This window comes from Giraffa tippelskirchi, chromosome 12 (genome assembly GCF_054371585.1).
Source record: "Giraffa tippelskirchi isolate mGirTip1 chromosome 12, T2T-mGirTip1v1.2.pri, whole genome shotgun sequence".
Taxonomy (NCBI): Eukaryota; Metazoa; Chordata; class Mammalia; order Artiodactyla; family Giraffidae; genus Giraffa; species Giraffa tippelskirchi.
The window spans coordinates 33,000,894-33,017,183 of NC_137286.1; the positions used below are offsets into that span (position 1 = coordinate 33,000,894).

At 43.9% G+C, this 16,290-nt stretch overlaps 1 protein-coding gene across 14 annotated transcripts in view; it reads left to right on the plus strand.

Moving 5' to 3' along the window:
* The first annotated feature begins 2,560 nt into the window (after nt 1-2,560).
* The window catches only part of PML (PML nuclear body scaffold), a 51,546-nt gene continuing 37,816 nt past the window's right edge, over nt 2,561-16,290 (plus strand). For 13 of the 14 annotated variants that reach the window (XM_081551472.1, XM_081551473.1, XM_081551462.1 and 10 more), the window contains exons 1-2: nt 2,561-2,774; nt 4,680-5,146. Coding sequence is in view for 12 of the 14 variants with exons in the window: in XM_081551462.1 (XP_081407588.1) it covers nt 2,640-2,774; nt 4,680-5,146 (602 nt within the window). In the remaining 2 variants the exon portion in view is untranslated. Of the gene's footprint in view, nt 2,785-4,679; nt 5,147-16,290 lie in introns of all 14 variants that reach the window. The other variant, XM_081551465.1, reaches the window with a different exon arrangement.

Consider the following 16,290-nt stretch of genomic DNA (forward strand, 5'->3'; position numbering starts at 1 on the left):
TCCTACCAGCCTTCTCAGCACAAACTAACAAACTCTGGACGGGATTTGGGGAAGGCTGCCTTTAGGTTTCTCCAAGACATGATCAGATTATTCCTGTTCATACATATCCCTGAAGCTCCATTACTTTGGCCACCTGATGCGAAGAGCCAACTCATTAGAAAAGATCCTGATGCTGGGAAAGATTGAAAGTAGGAGGAGAAGGGGACAACAGAGGACGAGATGATTGGAGGACATTCAAGACTCAATGGACATGAGTTGGAGCAAGTTCCAGGAGACTCTGGGAGATGGTGAAGGACAGGGAAGCCTGGCGTGCTGCAGTCCATGCAGTGACAAAGAGTCGGACATGACTGAGCGACTGAACAACAACAAAACCCAGCAAGCAGGGCCTGGCACAGAGAGGATGTCAGTGCTTATCTGTTGAATGAATGGGTAACCAGGTCATTGTAGGTCAACCTGGGGCAGGAGGGCCTGAGCTTGGGCACAAAAAGAAAGAAATTCTGTGTGCAGACCTCAGGGAGCATGGCAGAAAAAAGAAGAAGGGGATTGCACAGTGCTATCCCAGGGTGGCCCTCCTGAGCATCACAGAGTCAAGACCCTCAGTCCTGCAGATGCTAAAATAGCACACCCCACAATCCAGGTACCCAGAGGTAACTTGCATCTCCATGGCTTGAGAAAACCGAATGCAAAAAGTGAATTTACTCTGTATTCCAACAAGTGTTAATTTCCAACAAGGCAGGCTGTGTTCCAAAGTGGGCAAATAAATTAATAAAGCTTTTCTTGTTCCACACATGCTGGTCCTGCCTCCTAAGGCCCCTCAGCCACAGTCCACTTCCAGGTCCCTTCTGCAAATGAGTGCTTACCATCTTTGGCTTTTCCTAGCTTCAGGGCCTGGTTCTAAAGTCCTGGGGGCACTGATCAAGCAGCAGGGTGCAGTAGGCTCTTGAGGTTTTTGCACTGTCCCTAGGAAGTTAGTCCTCCCCTATCCTCCCACCCCTACCCTGAACTATAAGTTCACCCCACCCCCAACTGTTAAAGTTTTACAAGAGCAAGGTCCTGTCACCATCCCTCTAGTCTGTCCCAAGCTGGAACTGAGCACAAAATGGGTACACGGGAGTCATCACATTGATTGGAATGCGTTGAGGTTTGAAGACAGGAGCACTGGCCCAGTGATGCCACCTGGAGCTGTGCCTTCTCCCCTCACCAGCTGAGAGCTGGGGCTTCTCCTATGACCCATTGCTAACTTGCTGTCTCCTCATTCTTCTCATACCTGTCCACCAGCTCTCCCCATTTCCCCCCCATTCCCTACTGCCTCAGATCCACCAGCCCTTCCAACTGTCACACCAGGCATCATCCTGTTCCCCTCATCTGCACTCAGTGTCCTCCCAGTGTCTGACTGGGGTCCCTCCTCTCATCCCACAGCCACTGTCCCAGACCACCTGGCCCTAGGTTGTCAGGGAGACTGTCCCAATATACACAATGGACATGTTTCCTTGTTTTCAAACCCTTCACCAACTCTCTGTTGTCCTCAGCCCTGGTCCATCTCCTTGGCTATCATCTTGCCCAGCCCATCCTGTGAGTGAAGTCACTCAGTCGTGTCCGACACTTTGCAACCTCATGGACTGTAGCCTACCAGGTTCCTCCGTCCATGGGATTTTCCAGGCAAGAATACTGGAGTGGGTTGCCATTTCCTTTTCCAGGAGATCTTCCCAACCCAGGGATTGAACCTGGGTCTCCCTCATCGTAGGCAGATGCTTTACCATCTGACATTATTCATGTGTCCCCTCTTAAATCTGAAAATAACCAAAACGAGTTGCTCTTTTCAAAACTAGTTTCTAAACAGGCTCTATTTCAAACCTCCATGTCTTTGCATGTGCTGTTCTCTCCATTTAAAGTATCACCCCCCTGCCCTCAGCCATTGAATCCCTGGCAAATTCCCACCATCACTTCAAATCCCAGCTGAGTAATCTCCTTTCCAGCCAGTCTCAACACTGTGAAAATCTCCCTTTTGGGGGCCTGCTCCTCCATTAGATCTGGGGTGGTTCAGACAGTAAAGAATCTGCCTGCAGTGTAGGAGACCTGGGTTCCATCCCTGGGTAGGGAAGATCCCCTGGAGAAGGGAATGGCTACCCAATCCAGTATTCTTGCCTGGAGAATCCCCATGGCCAGAGAAGCCTAGAAGACAGCAGTCCATGGGGTCGCAAAGAGTCGGACACGGCTAGAAGACTAACACTTTCACTTTTTTTCCAAAGTAGGAGCCACGCGTGGCCCGGCTGTATGGCTCTTGCTCCCAGCTGAGGGCTGGCACGAAGCTGTGCCAGTGTGAGCTGAATGAAAGATTCCAAGCCGAGGGAAGGGACGGCCTCCATCCTGCAGAAACATCAGTTTTGCCCCTGTCCTGCGTGCGACTACTCTTCTCCTCTCCCTCCTCACCGCTCTGGGCGTGTCTTCAGGACCCTGGGCCAGCCTCTCCACCCCAAAACCGCCGGTAGCTAGTGTCTCACTTCCTCTGGGAGGCGGGCCCTGAGCTGGCACCTCCCCTTTAGGGCTGCTCCTGGAGCTCAGTGTTCTGGCGCCTGCCTCTGGTTCAGCTTCTCCGCTCTCGAAGAGCAAAACTGAGAATCGAAACTGCGCGGGATTCCATGCAGCAAGATCCAGAACCTGCCGGATCTCCGGGGCCCCACCAGGACCCCGCACTGCCCCACTCCCCCAGCATGCCTCCCCCGGAGTCCCTCTCAGAAGGCCACCAGTCCAGCCGCAGCGACAGCCCCACAGAGGTACTACTGCGTTTGGGGAGATGGGGTTCGGGCTTTGTTAATTAGGTATGGTCGGTGGAATGGGGGGACTGGGGAACTTGACCAAGTACCTTGAAAAATGACGCAAAGAAGGGAGACGAGGTGCGAGGGTCCTGACCTTCTCGGCTGGGTTAGGGGTCGTGGAAAGTAGAAAAGGAGACCAGCATGAGTTTGAGGGGAGGGAGGAGTCTCCCTGGGTTGCGATTCTCCGCCGGCGGTAGGGTGATGCTGACCGGACCAGACTCTTCCGCCCAAGCTGGCGACATGCCTCTTATCCCTTACCTCAGATGAAGGACCGCGTGTTAAGGAAAATGGAGGTAGTAGTCTTATCGCACCCGCCTGGCAACCCCGGACACGGGCCAGGTGTGGAAAAGCCAGAACCCTTGTTCCCAGATCAGAAAGTGGGAGAGAGGTGTCTTGGCTAAGGCTCAGGGTTCCTGTGGTTTCTCCTCTAGGAAGCTTCTTGGATCCTTTTCCTGGAGCACCGTGCTCGCTCAACCCCCATCCCAAGGAGTTTTTTAGGGGTTTATTGGTCTTTTCCTGCACAAACTCCCCACCCCCAAAGGAAGTGCTTAGATCACTTGCTCTGTTTTCTTCCAGGCCCTTTTTACTCTCCTTCATGAAAGTACAAATAATACCATATTGCTTTAACTTTTATTAGTTGCATTATAACTAGTTAACATGTTTGAGTATTTCTCACGTGCCAGGTACTGTATTACGTTACGTATGTTTTATCTGTTTCTAGGTGTACAATTAAGTGGCATTAAATGCATTCCACAATGTTTGTAACCATCACCACCGTCTATTTTCAGAATTTTTTCATTGAAAAAAAATCTGTACCCTTTAAGCTCCTCATTCTCCTCTTCCCCCTAGTTGCTGGCAACCTCTAATCTACTTTCTGTCTCTGTGAATTTGCCTAGTCTAGATATTTCATGTAAGTGGAATCCTACAGTATTTGTCTCTGTGTTTGGCTGGTTTTACTTAACATGATGTCTTCAAGGTATATTCATGTTGTAGCATGTATCAGAATGTCCTTTTTAAGGCTAAATAATATTCCATTGTATGTATATACTACATTTTGTTTATCCATTCATCTGTTGATGGACACTTGAGTTGTTTCCACCTTTTGGCTACTGTGAGTAATGCTGTGTACAGAATAATGGATGTACAAGCATCTGGATCCTTGTTTTCTGTTCTTTTGGGTGTATAGCTAGGTGTAGAATTGCTGGATCCTATGGTAGTGCTATGTTTAACTTTTTGAGGAACCAGCAAAGTGCAGTAAGCATTCTGTGTGAGGTTGTATAACACACATTTAATGAATCTCCTTTTTTAAAGTCCCTTGAAGGCAGGGGTTTGTCCTGGAATCAGGGGTCCCCAAGTTCCAGGCCATGGACTGGCACTTGTCCTGGCCTATTAGGAACCGGGCACAGTGAAGCAGTCAGCAAGAGAGCAAAACGTCATCTGTATTTGCAGCCGCTCTCATCACTTGCACTACCGAATTATCACAGTGGAAACAGAAATAAAGTGCACAATAAATGTAATGCATTTAAATCATCCCCACATCACCCCACCCGAAGAAAAACTGTCTTTCAGGAAACCGTAACCTGGTCCCCAAAGGGTTGGGGACTGCTGCTATACATCCATGTATCTTAGGGCCTGGTACTGTGTCTTATGAGAAGCGGATGCTCGGTAAACCATGGCGTGAGTGTGGGAAGGCCTAAGTCAATGGAGGACTGGGATACTGATAAGCCTGGGTTTTTATGTCATCCAATTACAGCCTGGTATGAGACAGGAAGTGCCACTCTCAGCGTGCAGCCACAGGGTGGGTATCTGGTTGGGTGGGGACTCCTGGGACTTCACGTCTCACCTCCCTCTCTGATTCCCCAGCAAGCCACGGAGGAAGAGTTCCAGTTCTTGTGCTGCCAGGGCTGCCGGGCAGAAGCTAAGTGCCCCAAGCTGCTGCCTTGTCTGCACACACTGTGCTCAGGATGCCTGGAGGAGTCCGACATGCAGTGCCCCGTCTGCCAGGCTCCCTGGCCCTCAGGAGCCGACGCGCAGGCCCTGGACAACGTCTTCTTCGAGAGCCTGCAGCGGCGGCTGTCAGTGTACCGGCAGATCGCACGCGAGCAGGCGTTTTGCACGCGCTGCAAAGAGCCAGCACACTATTGGTGCTTCGAGTGCGAGCAGCTCATCTGTATCAAGTGCTTCGAGGCGCACCAGTGGTTCCTCAAGCACGAGGCCCGGCCGCTGGCGGAGCTCCGCCGCCAGTCGGTGCGTGAGTTTCTGGACGGCAGCCGCAAGTCCAACAACATCTTCTGCTCCAACCCAAACCACCGCAGCCCTATGCTGACCAGGTGAGCAGGCCGGCCGAGGGTGGGGTGGCGCATCTAAGAGCCAGGTAGAGGGTGCGGGGAGCAGAGATCCAGAGCCTCACAGCCGGGGGCGTGGGTCAAGGAGCTTCTGAGGTCTTGCAGCTCACAATGTGGTCCACACACCAGCAGCATCAGTAGCGATGACCACAGTTTATGCTCTCCCGTGCAAGTGGATGGATAGTAATAGTTCCCAATTTCCCCTCACAAGAAATAATGCTGCAGAATCATCTTTTCACCCATATCCAGTCATTTCTTTAGGATAAATTTTTTAAAATGCCGTGACTTGGTGAAGGGATATGAAAGTTTTACATTTCAATACATGTTACCAAACTGCCCTTTAGAAACTCTTAAAGAGTGGAATTTTCCATAAGCACTCCACTCAGTCTCCCTGTAGCTATTGTAGAATGAGATGTGGGTAGTTAGTTTCTGGCTCAAAAGCACTCCTGAGCTTCCTGGGAGGGTCTGTATGAAGAAAGTCGAGTCCCATTTTAATTATTTTTACCAAGCAGCGCAGGAATTTAAATTCAGGTTTTTTTAGACAGACAAACTACATTAATACGGTTCAAAAAATTGCTAAAAAAATTTATAGAGAGAACAAAGTCTCCATTCCACTTTGTCCCACATCTGCCTAATACCCATCCCTTCTCCCTCCCCAATCCAAGGTTAACCATTGTTACTAGCTTTAAAGGGCTTCCCTTGTGGCTCAGCTGGTAAAGAATCCGCCTGCAATGTGGGAAACCTGGGTTCAATCCCTGGATTGGGAAGATCCCCTGGAGAAGGGAAAGGCTACCCACTCCAGTATTCCGGCCTAGAGAATTCCATGGACTGTATAGTCCATGGGGTCACAAAGAGTCAGTCCATGACTGAGCGACTTTCACTTTCACCAGCTTTAAAAGTTTCCAGAGTTTATGAATATAGACACAGATATAAGTATATAGTCTTATAGGACTTATTTTTCCCTTTTTTTACAAAAAGATAGCATACCCGCGTGAAATCTTAACGCTCTCCTCTCACACACCTACAATAGATAGCTGTACAAGATTCTTGGGGATCAGCTTACAAAGTGAAGGTATTCTTTACCCACAAGGGGCACACTCAGACAGAGCTCCATTCCTGCTAAACTATAACTTGCTTGCTTCCTGCTAGGAGGTTTACCACCTGTACTACCAGATTCCACAAGGGCTGATATTATTGTTTGAGTTTGGATTTCTTTATTTATTATTGAGGTTGTCCAGTGGCTTTTCATGTGTTTATTGTCATTGAGCTTCTTCGTTTGTGAATTGCTTACTGAGGTCCTTTGCTTGTTTATTTGTTTACTCTTAGGATTTACTCTGTAATTATAAGAGCTTGTTATAGTGCAGAACATTTTTCCTGTGTTGACCTTTGTCATTCATTTAATATGAGGTGTTGTATTCAAGTTTTTAGTTCTGTATAGTTCTAATCCATTAGTCTCTTCCTTTATAGTATCTTGCTTTGGTCATCCTAGGAAAGATTTTGCCTATGGCAATGTTGAAAATATTTACTTATACTCTATTTTAATAGTTTCTTTTTATCGTCAAATCTTTAATCCCCGTGGAACTTATCTTTGTGTGTGATGTAAGATAGGAACACTCACTTCTCATTTCTCTCCAGATAGAAAGCCAGTTCTCTCAACAAATTTCATTGAATAATCCACTCTTTTTGTTTGATTTTTCCCATTTTTTTAAATTGAAGCATAGTTGATGTACAATATTCTATAAGTTACAGGTGTACAGGATAGGGATTCACAATTTTAAAAGTTATACTTCACTTATAGTCATTATAAAACATTGGCTATATGCCCCATGTTGTACAATATATCCCTCTAACTAATGAAAAACCTGCTCTTGGCTTTGATCTTAAATGCCCTTTTAATCTTGCACTACATGTCCATGTAGTCATGAATATGTTTGTAAATTTCTGTTCTGCACCAACAGAGTGCAGAACACAATTCCTATGCTAATCCTTACTGCTATAAGGAATTCAGTAGCTTTATATTTGGTAGGGTGAATTCTCAGTCTTCAGAAATAATTTTGCTTTTACAATTTGTGCAGCTTCTTTTGCTGTTACACTTCAGGCAGCTTCAGAATTCACATGTTCTTAGGGATTTTGATTGAGATGGAATTAAATCTTGGACGAATTGACCTCATCTCTGGTTACATCTTTTGAGTTTGGAAGAGAATTCCATGAACTGCATAGTCCATGGGGTCACAAAGAGTCTGTCATGATTGAGAGACTTTCACTTTCACCAGCTTTAAAAGTTTCCAGAGTTTATGAATATATACACGGATATAAGTATGTAGCCTTATAGGACTTATTTTTCTCTTTTTTAGCGAAAAGATAGCATAACTGTGTGAACTTTTAACGCTCTCACAAATATCTTGAACTTTTAAATTATAGTTAAATTTACAATATGTAGTGAAGGTCCCTGGTGGCTCAGCAGTAAAGAATCTGCCTGCAGTGTAGGACACTCAGGAGACACAGGTTAGATCCCTGGGTCAGGAAGATCTCCTGGAAATGGCAACCCACTCTATTATTCTTGCCTGGGAAATCCCATGGGTGGGAAGAGCGTGGCAGGCTACAGTCCATGAGGTTTCAAAGAGTTGGTCACGACTGAACACGCACTGCCTATGAGATAGTATGTAATAATATTATGAATGGAATCTTTTCCATTATAGTTTTTAACTGATTATCATTAACATTCACTAATATGTATGCGTAGATATATATTGGAGAAGGAAATGGCAACCCACTCCAGTATTCGTGCCTGGAAAATCCCATGAACAGAGGAACCTGGCCGGCTGCAGTCCATGGGGTCACAAAGAGTTGGACACAACTGAGTGACACACACACACACACACACACACACACACACACGCGCGCACACACACACACACACACACACACGCACACACACACACACACACACACACACACACACATGCTATATCTAGCCATCCTATTGGGCTCTTTTATTCTTGTAAGTTTTTCCATTGATTTTTTTTTAGATTTTATAGGTAAATAGTCATATCACCTAGAAATAATAAAAACTTTTTTCCTTCCAGTATTTATACATATTACCTTTTTGTAGCTTTGTTTCACTGAATTGGCCAGAACTGTCAGGGCAACATTGTATAATGTGAAGTGGTTAGAAAAGGCACCTTTGCTTTGTACCTATCTTTCATGAAAAAGTTTCTTATGTTTTCTTATTCAGTATGTTTATTGTTGACTTCCTTAGGTGACTTCTAAAAATCATATTAAGAACGTTGCCTCTTGCTTCTAGTTTACTAAGAGTTTTGTTGTTGCTGTTGTCTTGTTTTAACTCAGGAATGGGTGTTCTTTGGACTCTGAAGGTGTCCTTTCACTTTTTAGTATAATGAATGATATCACTAGGTTTCTTTATGTTGAACCATTATTTTAATTCCCAGGAGGAAAAACTCTATTTGGTCATGACATACTATTATCTTAATTTCTAGCTCGATTCCATTTAGTACTATTTTATCTAGGCTATTATCTATATTTATAAATGTGGTCAATTTTTATGCATATATATGATTTCCTTGCCAAGTTTTCTTGTCCATTTAATACTAATCTCTTTCAATGAGTTTGTAAGCTTTTTTGAACATGATGATATATATAAATTGCTTAGCATAGTGCCTGGAACATATTAAATACTCAATAAATGTTAAAATACTATTCTTATAATTTCTCTGTTGTAGAATAAAGGACATAAGCAATTCAAGCTTATAGAAGTTTCTTGAAAAGCTATCTGAGACCGGTGCCTTTTTTGGAGAGTAGATTTTTTTTCCCTTTTTGGGGAGGGTCACGAATCAGATTTTCTGGAATGTTTTCTAATTCATCTTGAGTTATCTTACAATTTAAATATCTCCTCTATACCTGTAATTGTGTCCCCTTTCTTACTTCTAATGCTGTATGAAAGTTAAAGTGTTAGTCACGTCCGACTCTTTGCAATCCCATGGACTGTAGCCCACCAGACTCCTCTGTCCATGGGATTCTCTAGGCAAGAATACTGGAGTGGGTTGCCATTCCCTTCTCTAGGGGATCTTCCTGACCCAGGGATCAAACCAGAGTCTCCTGCACTGCAGGCAGGAGCCACCAGGGAAGCCTTCTAATGTATACTTGTGCTTATTTTAGTGATCTTTTCAAAGCACTAGCTTTTTTTTTGGTCTTTTTATTGCTTGCTGATATTAATGTTTTCCTTTTTTCTAATTAATCATTTTATTTTTAGCATCATTATTTTCTTTGTTGTACTCTTCTCTCATTATTCATCTAACTGAACTGAACATCTAATCCATTTACTTGCTATCCTCATTGTTTACTGCATTCTTCTCTGAGTATAACATTGCCTGCCTCCCATAACTTTGACAAGTACTGTAATCATAGTCAATCATTTCTCAAATATATCTAATTTCAGTCTTTTCTCTTTTTAAACATTTTTCTCTTTGATGGAAGAGTTTGGGGGAGAACGTTTTCTAAAATTTTCAAGTAGCTTGTGTTGTTTGATTTAAATATTTGATGTTAATTTCTACAGTGTGGTCAACTAGTATTTAAGAGTTGTATCTATGACTATGTTCAGGTTTTCTTTGGGGCCTACCATATTCCTTTGACTAGCATATTCCTCAGACTTTTTTTAATGTGTATTCTTTGTAGAGATGTATCTATATCTCCTCTTTCTACTCTTGTTTAAATTTTTAACAAACGTATTAGAACATATGTGTATATGTGTTTCTCTCTCTCACCATAAAGAGTGAGAGTGTGTGTGTGTGTGTGTGTGTGTGTTGTTGGTTGCTCACTCGTGTCTGATTCTTTGCAACCTTATGGATTGTAGACACCCAGACTCCCCTGTCAATGGAATTCTCCAGGCAAGAATACTAGGTGGACATGCCCTTCTCCAGGGGATCATCCCAGCCCAGGGGTCGAATCCAGGTCTCCTGCATTGCAGGCAGATTCTTTACTGACTGAACCATCAAGAGTAGATTACAACTATTCTTCCAGATAGGGTAAAACTTGTAGCATATTTTTCCTTCTCTCTTTCCATTCCCACGTTCAGATATAGTTGGATTAACATGAAATTTTATCTCTAGATTATTACCAAATTTTCTATGTCTTTTCTATTCTTTTTTTGGCAGTTAATTATCACACTATAACCCACTTGTTATTTATAATCTTAGATTCTAATTGGTGTTGCTGCCCACAATAATTTTTTCTATAATGTATCCTCCTCTTTCTTCAATTATTTAATGTTATTCATTTCCCAGTTGACTGGAATACTTCAAGTAAATTTTTTGGTTGATTTTTGGAGCTTACTTTCCAGAACCTTGAGTATCTTAACTTGCATGTTCTTCTGCTGTCACATTTATGTATTTATAATGTTTTTTGCTTGTGCCATGTAGCTTGTGAGATTTTAATTCCCTGACTAGGGATCAAACCCAGGCCCTAGGCAGTGAGACCATGGAGTCACATTTAAAGAAAAGCTTAGCTCCTTGTAAAATTCTGAGGTCACAATCACAAATCTTTCATCCTGGAATACGTAAACGTTGCTTTGTAAATTTGCGGCCTTCACTGTTGCAGATGAGAAAGTCAGTTATTGTCTGTTTCCCTCTCTGGGTAATCTGTTTTTGTTTGCTAAGGATTTTTAAGAAGATTTTTATTTTATTTTTCTGTGATGGGTCTTTGTTGCTGCATGCAGCCTTTCTCTGGTTGCAAAGAGAGGGGCCTACTCTCGGTGCGAGGGCGTCTCCTTGCAGTGGTCTCTCCTTGCGCAGCACAGGCTCTAGGCGTGCGGGCTTTAGTAGTTTTGGCACATAGGCTTTGTTGCCCCCCGAGGCATGTGGAATCTTCCCAGACCAGGGGTCCAACCTGTGTCCCCTGCATTGGCAGGTGGATTCTTAACTACTTGACCACCAGGGAAGCCCCTGCTAATGACTTTTATGTAATTTTTCTTTATTCTTGAAAATGATTCTTCAAGCTATAGGTCTTTTCTTTTTTCAATAATCCTCTCTGACATTGTTGAACTGAAAATTCAAGTCTTTTCAGCTCAAAGAAATTGTCTTCTACTTTTTTATGTATTGATCTCTGTTCATTTGCTTATGTTTTTCTTTTTACAAATATTTTTGTGTGTGTGTGGCTTTTTTAGAATTAATTTTTTATTGGAGTATAGTTAATTTACAATGTGATATTAGTTTCTGCTGTATAACAGAGTGAATCAGTTATACGTACACATATATCCACTCTGTTTTAAATTCTTTTCCCAAATAGGTCATTACAGAGTAATGAGTAGAGTTCTCTGTTCTAAACTGGAGGTTCTTATTAGTTATCTATTTTATATATAGTAGTGTGTTTATGTCAATCTCAATCTCCCAATTTATCCCTCACCCTTGTTCCCCCTGGTAACCATAAGTTTATTTTCTACATCTGTAACGCTATTTTTGTTTTGTAAATAAGTTCATTCGTATCATTTTTTTTTTAGATTCCACACATGAGTGATATCATATGATATTTGTGTTTCTCTGTCTGACTTAACGCTACTCAGTATGGCACTCTCTATGCTCAGTCGTGTCCATTAATTCCATTACTTTGCCTTTTTTCTTCCAGATTCTCATAGGTACTTAAATTGATTTTCTAATCCACCAGCTCTTTTTTTTTTTTTTGAGACTTCAGTCTACTATTTGCTACTTATGTTGAGGTTTTTTTTTTAGGTTTTTCCCCTAGCAATCATTTTTTTTTTAATTGCCAAATAAGGTCAATGTTCTCAGGATGCTTTTTCTTGTCAGCCTGTTCTTATTTTCCTATATTACCCTTTTTTCAGTGTGAGCCAGAAATCAGTTTGGTCCCCATTTTGGCTGCTAATTCGCTTTATAGATCCTGTGGTTCTGTGTTGTCTGCTCACATGTAAATGTGAACATCTAGATTACACAGTTTTAGTAGCTAATAGGCAGCAGTTGTATGAACCACAGTTTATATCTCCAACCCTGCAATAAGGACAGGAGCTCCGCCAGAGCCCCAGGATGGTGGTAGCTTATGGGGTGCTTCACCTTTAGTGTGGGGGTGGGTGTGGATTTCTCCCCAGATACAATGGGCAAGGAGGTCCTTCCAGAAAGAGGACAGGATTCTTTTCCCTTGAGCCTGGTAGATGGCTTCAAAAAGCTGACTATGTTACTTAAAAATCATACATACACAGTCACAGTTCACATTGTTTCACACTTTACTGGCGATTATTAGAAAAACTCAACTTGTTTCTTCTGCACAAAAGCTCAATGTCACAAATAACCCACAACTTCCTTCAGCTTACAAGTCAATAATAAACCTTTCCATCCTTTGACATTGATCTGGCCTATGATTCACACTGGGAGGCAGCATCAGAAATGGCTTTAAACTTTTAAACCCAGCCTGAGAGGGTCCTCCCTGGGGCCCCTGGCATTTGGTCACCTTGCCTCTGGAGTCCATTCTTTCAGCCCACCTTCCTACTACATAGCAGGCCCTCTGCTAGGTGCTAGGGTATAAATATAAACAGATACAGCCCTTGACCTCTGAGGTCACAGCCTGGTGAAGGAACCAGATCTGCAATTAACAATCAAGGCTGCAAAGGGCTTTGAGGAGGCCCGCTCACCTGGGTCACTCTGTGCCCATAGTTGCCCTTAGGACAGCATGATAAGACACTGTCCTCTCCCTTCTCCCTCATGGTTTCCCTTGCCAGAGGGCCAACGTCCCCTGTGTGCTCAGTCATTTAAGAGCAGGAGGAAGAAGGAAGGCAGACACTGGGCAGGTGAGCTCAAGAAAGGCCACCTGCCTAGCCTGGATTGGCTGCTGGTTGGGGGCTGCAGCTTCCAAGGGGGTGTCATACTTAGGCTGATAGGTAAGGAAGCAGAAAGGGGAGGGAGTATGTGCAAACAGAGAGGCTCCAGCAAGTCTGCTGCATTTTAGGAACTCCAGGTAAAGCCTGTGCAGGAATGCAGGGGCTAGAAGGGTGAACTAGGCTCAAACATAGGGGAGAGGGCTTCCCTGGTGGCTCAGTGGATGAAAATCTGCCTGCCAGTGCTGGAGACATGGATTTGATCCCTGGTCCGGGAAGATCCCACATACCTCAGAGCAACTGAGCCTGTGCACCGCAGCTCTTAAGCCTATACTCCAGAGCTGGGGAGCTGCAACCACGGAGCCCACGCACCACAACTACTAAAGCCTGTGCACCCTAGAGCCCATGCTCTGCAGTAGGAGAAGCCACCTCAGTGAGAAGCCCTCGCATCGCAGCTAGAGAGTAGCCCTGGCTCTCCATAACTAGAAAAAAGCTCATGTAGGAACAAAGACTCGGCACAGTCGAAAATAAATAAATACAATTATTAAAAAAGAAAGAAAGAAAAAACATGGGGGAATTGGAAGAGTTATGACTCTGTCCTATAATTTCCAGGACAAAGAAGGTTCTCAGTTTGCCCCATTTTCCTGCGGTTGGCTCTTATACCAGTGAATATTCTGGAGAACACAGTGTGAGTGGACCTACGGGGGACTCTGTTGGAAACCTCCTAGTGGAATTAAGGCAGAGAGTGGGAGAGTGTTCGAATCCTCTCTCTGCACTCTGCTACTTTGATTGAAGTGAGCAAGTTTAGGATCAGGGAGACCAGGATTTTTTTTTTATTTGGCTGCATGCTTATTTACATTTTGAGAATTGAAAGTGTTAGTCACTCAGTCGTGTCCAACTCTTTGCGACCCCATGGACTGTAGCCCACCAGGCTCCTCTGTCCATGGGATTCTCCAGGCAAGGATACTGGAGTGGGTTGCCATTCCTCTTCCATAAAGAATTTGAGATTTACCAGTTTACTGTTAGGTATATGACCCAATCTGAAACTGAAGCAAAGAATCGGGACCTGGGGGAAAAGGAGCCATCTTAGGAGGCTGAGGCCATGGTGCAGGTGGGGCCTGCAGGAATGCAGAGATGGCAGCTTGGGGAGAAGACCAAGGTCTCACACTGCCATGGACAGCCTGACCTGGAGGTCAAGGTGGCTGCCAGCCTTATCACCACATGTGCTTAGGAGTGCCTTGCAACTAAGGGTAATGTAGGTTTTGGACTGTCAGTGGAACTGAGACCCATGTTAGGGTGTCAGATCCCAAAGCTTGGCTGGATAGGGTAGGAGAATTAATCCAAGACCATTAAAGTTTGTAGACAGGAAGAACTTTAATTATAGTTGAGTGGGGAAAATGAAAGACCTATTAGCAGAGACATTGCCTACAAAGGTCTGTATAGTCAAAGCTATGGTTTTTCCAGTAGTCATGTACGGATGTGAGAGTTGGACCATAAAGAAGGCTGAGTGCCAAAGAATTGATGCTTTTGAACTGTGGTGTCGCAGAAGAATCTTGAGAGTCCCTTGGACAGCAAGGAGATCAAACCAGTCCATCCTAAAGGAAATCAGTCCTGAACATTCATTGGTAGGACTGACATTGAAGCTGAAGCTGCAATACTTTGGCCACCTGATACGAAAAGCTGACTCATTGGAAAAGGCCCTGATGCTGGGAAAGATTGAAGGCAAGAGGGGAAGGGGATGACAGAGGACAAGATGGTTGGATGGCGTCACCGACTCAATGGACATGAGTTTGAGCAAGCTCCGGGAGATGGTGAAGGACAGGGAAGCCTGGCGTGCAGCAGTCCGCTGTGTTGCAGCGAGTTGGACATGACTGAGTGACTGAACAAACAAAAAATAATCAAGTTTGATAAGTATGATGAGATGATAAACTGGGGAAAGCATTCCCAAGACCAGAAGTTGGGATGATTTGCAACAGATGGGGAGAGACACCCTGGACAGCCCAGGGAAGGGTTCAGGGCAGAGGCAACATCATGCAGTGGCCGCAGAAAGCAGCGTGCAGGGGACAGGTATGAAGCCAGGCTTGAGTGGTGCTCTTTGACTCCTTGGTACTGGGGCAGTGCTTCTCAAGTAGGAAACTTTGCCTTTTCCACTATGGTCAGAGAATGGGCTCTTCTGGTTGGATATGACCTCTTCTTTTTAAAATTAATTTCTGTTGGAGTATAGTGGCTATACAGTGTTGTGTTAGTTTCTCCTGTACACAAAGTAAATCAGCTGCACATATATGTGCTCAGTCAGTCGTGTCCAACACTTTGTGACCCCATGGACTGTAGGGCTCCTCTGTCCATGGGATTTTTCAGGCAAGAATACTGAAGTGAGTTGCCTTTTCCTATGCATATATATATATATCCCTCTTTTTTGGATTTCCTTCCCATTTAGGTCATCACAGAGCTCTGAGTAGAGTTCCCTGTGCTGTAAATAGGTTATCATTAGTTATCTGTTTTATACATAGTAGTGTATATATGCCAATTGCAATCTCCCAATTCATCCCACCCTTTCTTCCCCCCTTGGTATCCATACTTTTGTTCTCTACATCTGTGTCTATTTCTGCTCTGCAGATAAGATTATCTATACCATTTTTCTAGATTCCACATATAAGCAATGTTATATGATATTTGTTTATCTCTCTCTGACTTACTTCTTTCTGTATGACAGTTTCTAGGTCCATCCACAGCTCTGCAAATGGCACGGTTTCATTCCTTTTTCTGGCTGAGTAATATTCCATTATGTATCTGTACCACATCTTCTTTATCCATTCCTCTGTCAGTAGACATTTAGGTTGCTTCCATGTCTTGGCTATTATAAATAGTGCTGCACTGAGCATTGGGATGCATGTAGCTTTTTGAATTATGGTTTTCCTGGGTATATGCCCAGGAGTGGGATTGCTGGGTCATAGGGTAGTTCTATTCCACACCCTCCTATAAGATTACTGAGAAAGAAAGAATTGTTGCAAGAGGCCAGAACATTAATGGGAGCTCATTCCCAAGTAGGAGGTTTTATCCGAGCAAGGACCAGAACAGGACACAGGATTTCCTGACTGCAGACTCTGTCTGCGCAGAGTCTGTCCTGGTACTCCCGGCCTCCACATGCAGCCCATCTTCAACTAACAACCAGGCCAAGCTGCAAAAAAAGAATTCTACAAGTTGCTTGTTTAGAGCTGAGATTGTATTTTCCCTTAGAATTAGATTATTCAAAGGAAGCTTGCTATTTAAGCAATGTTACATTTAATTTTCCTTG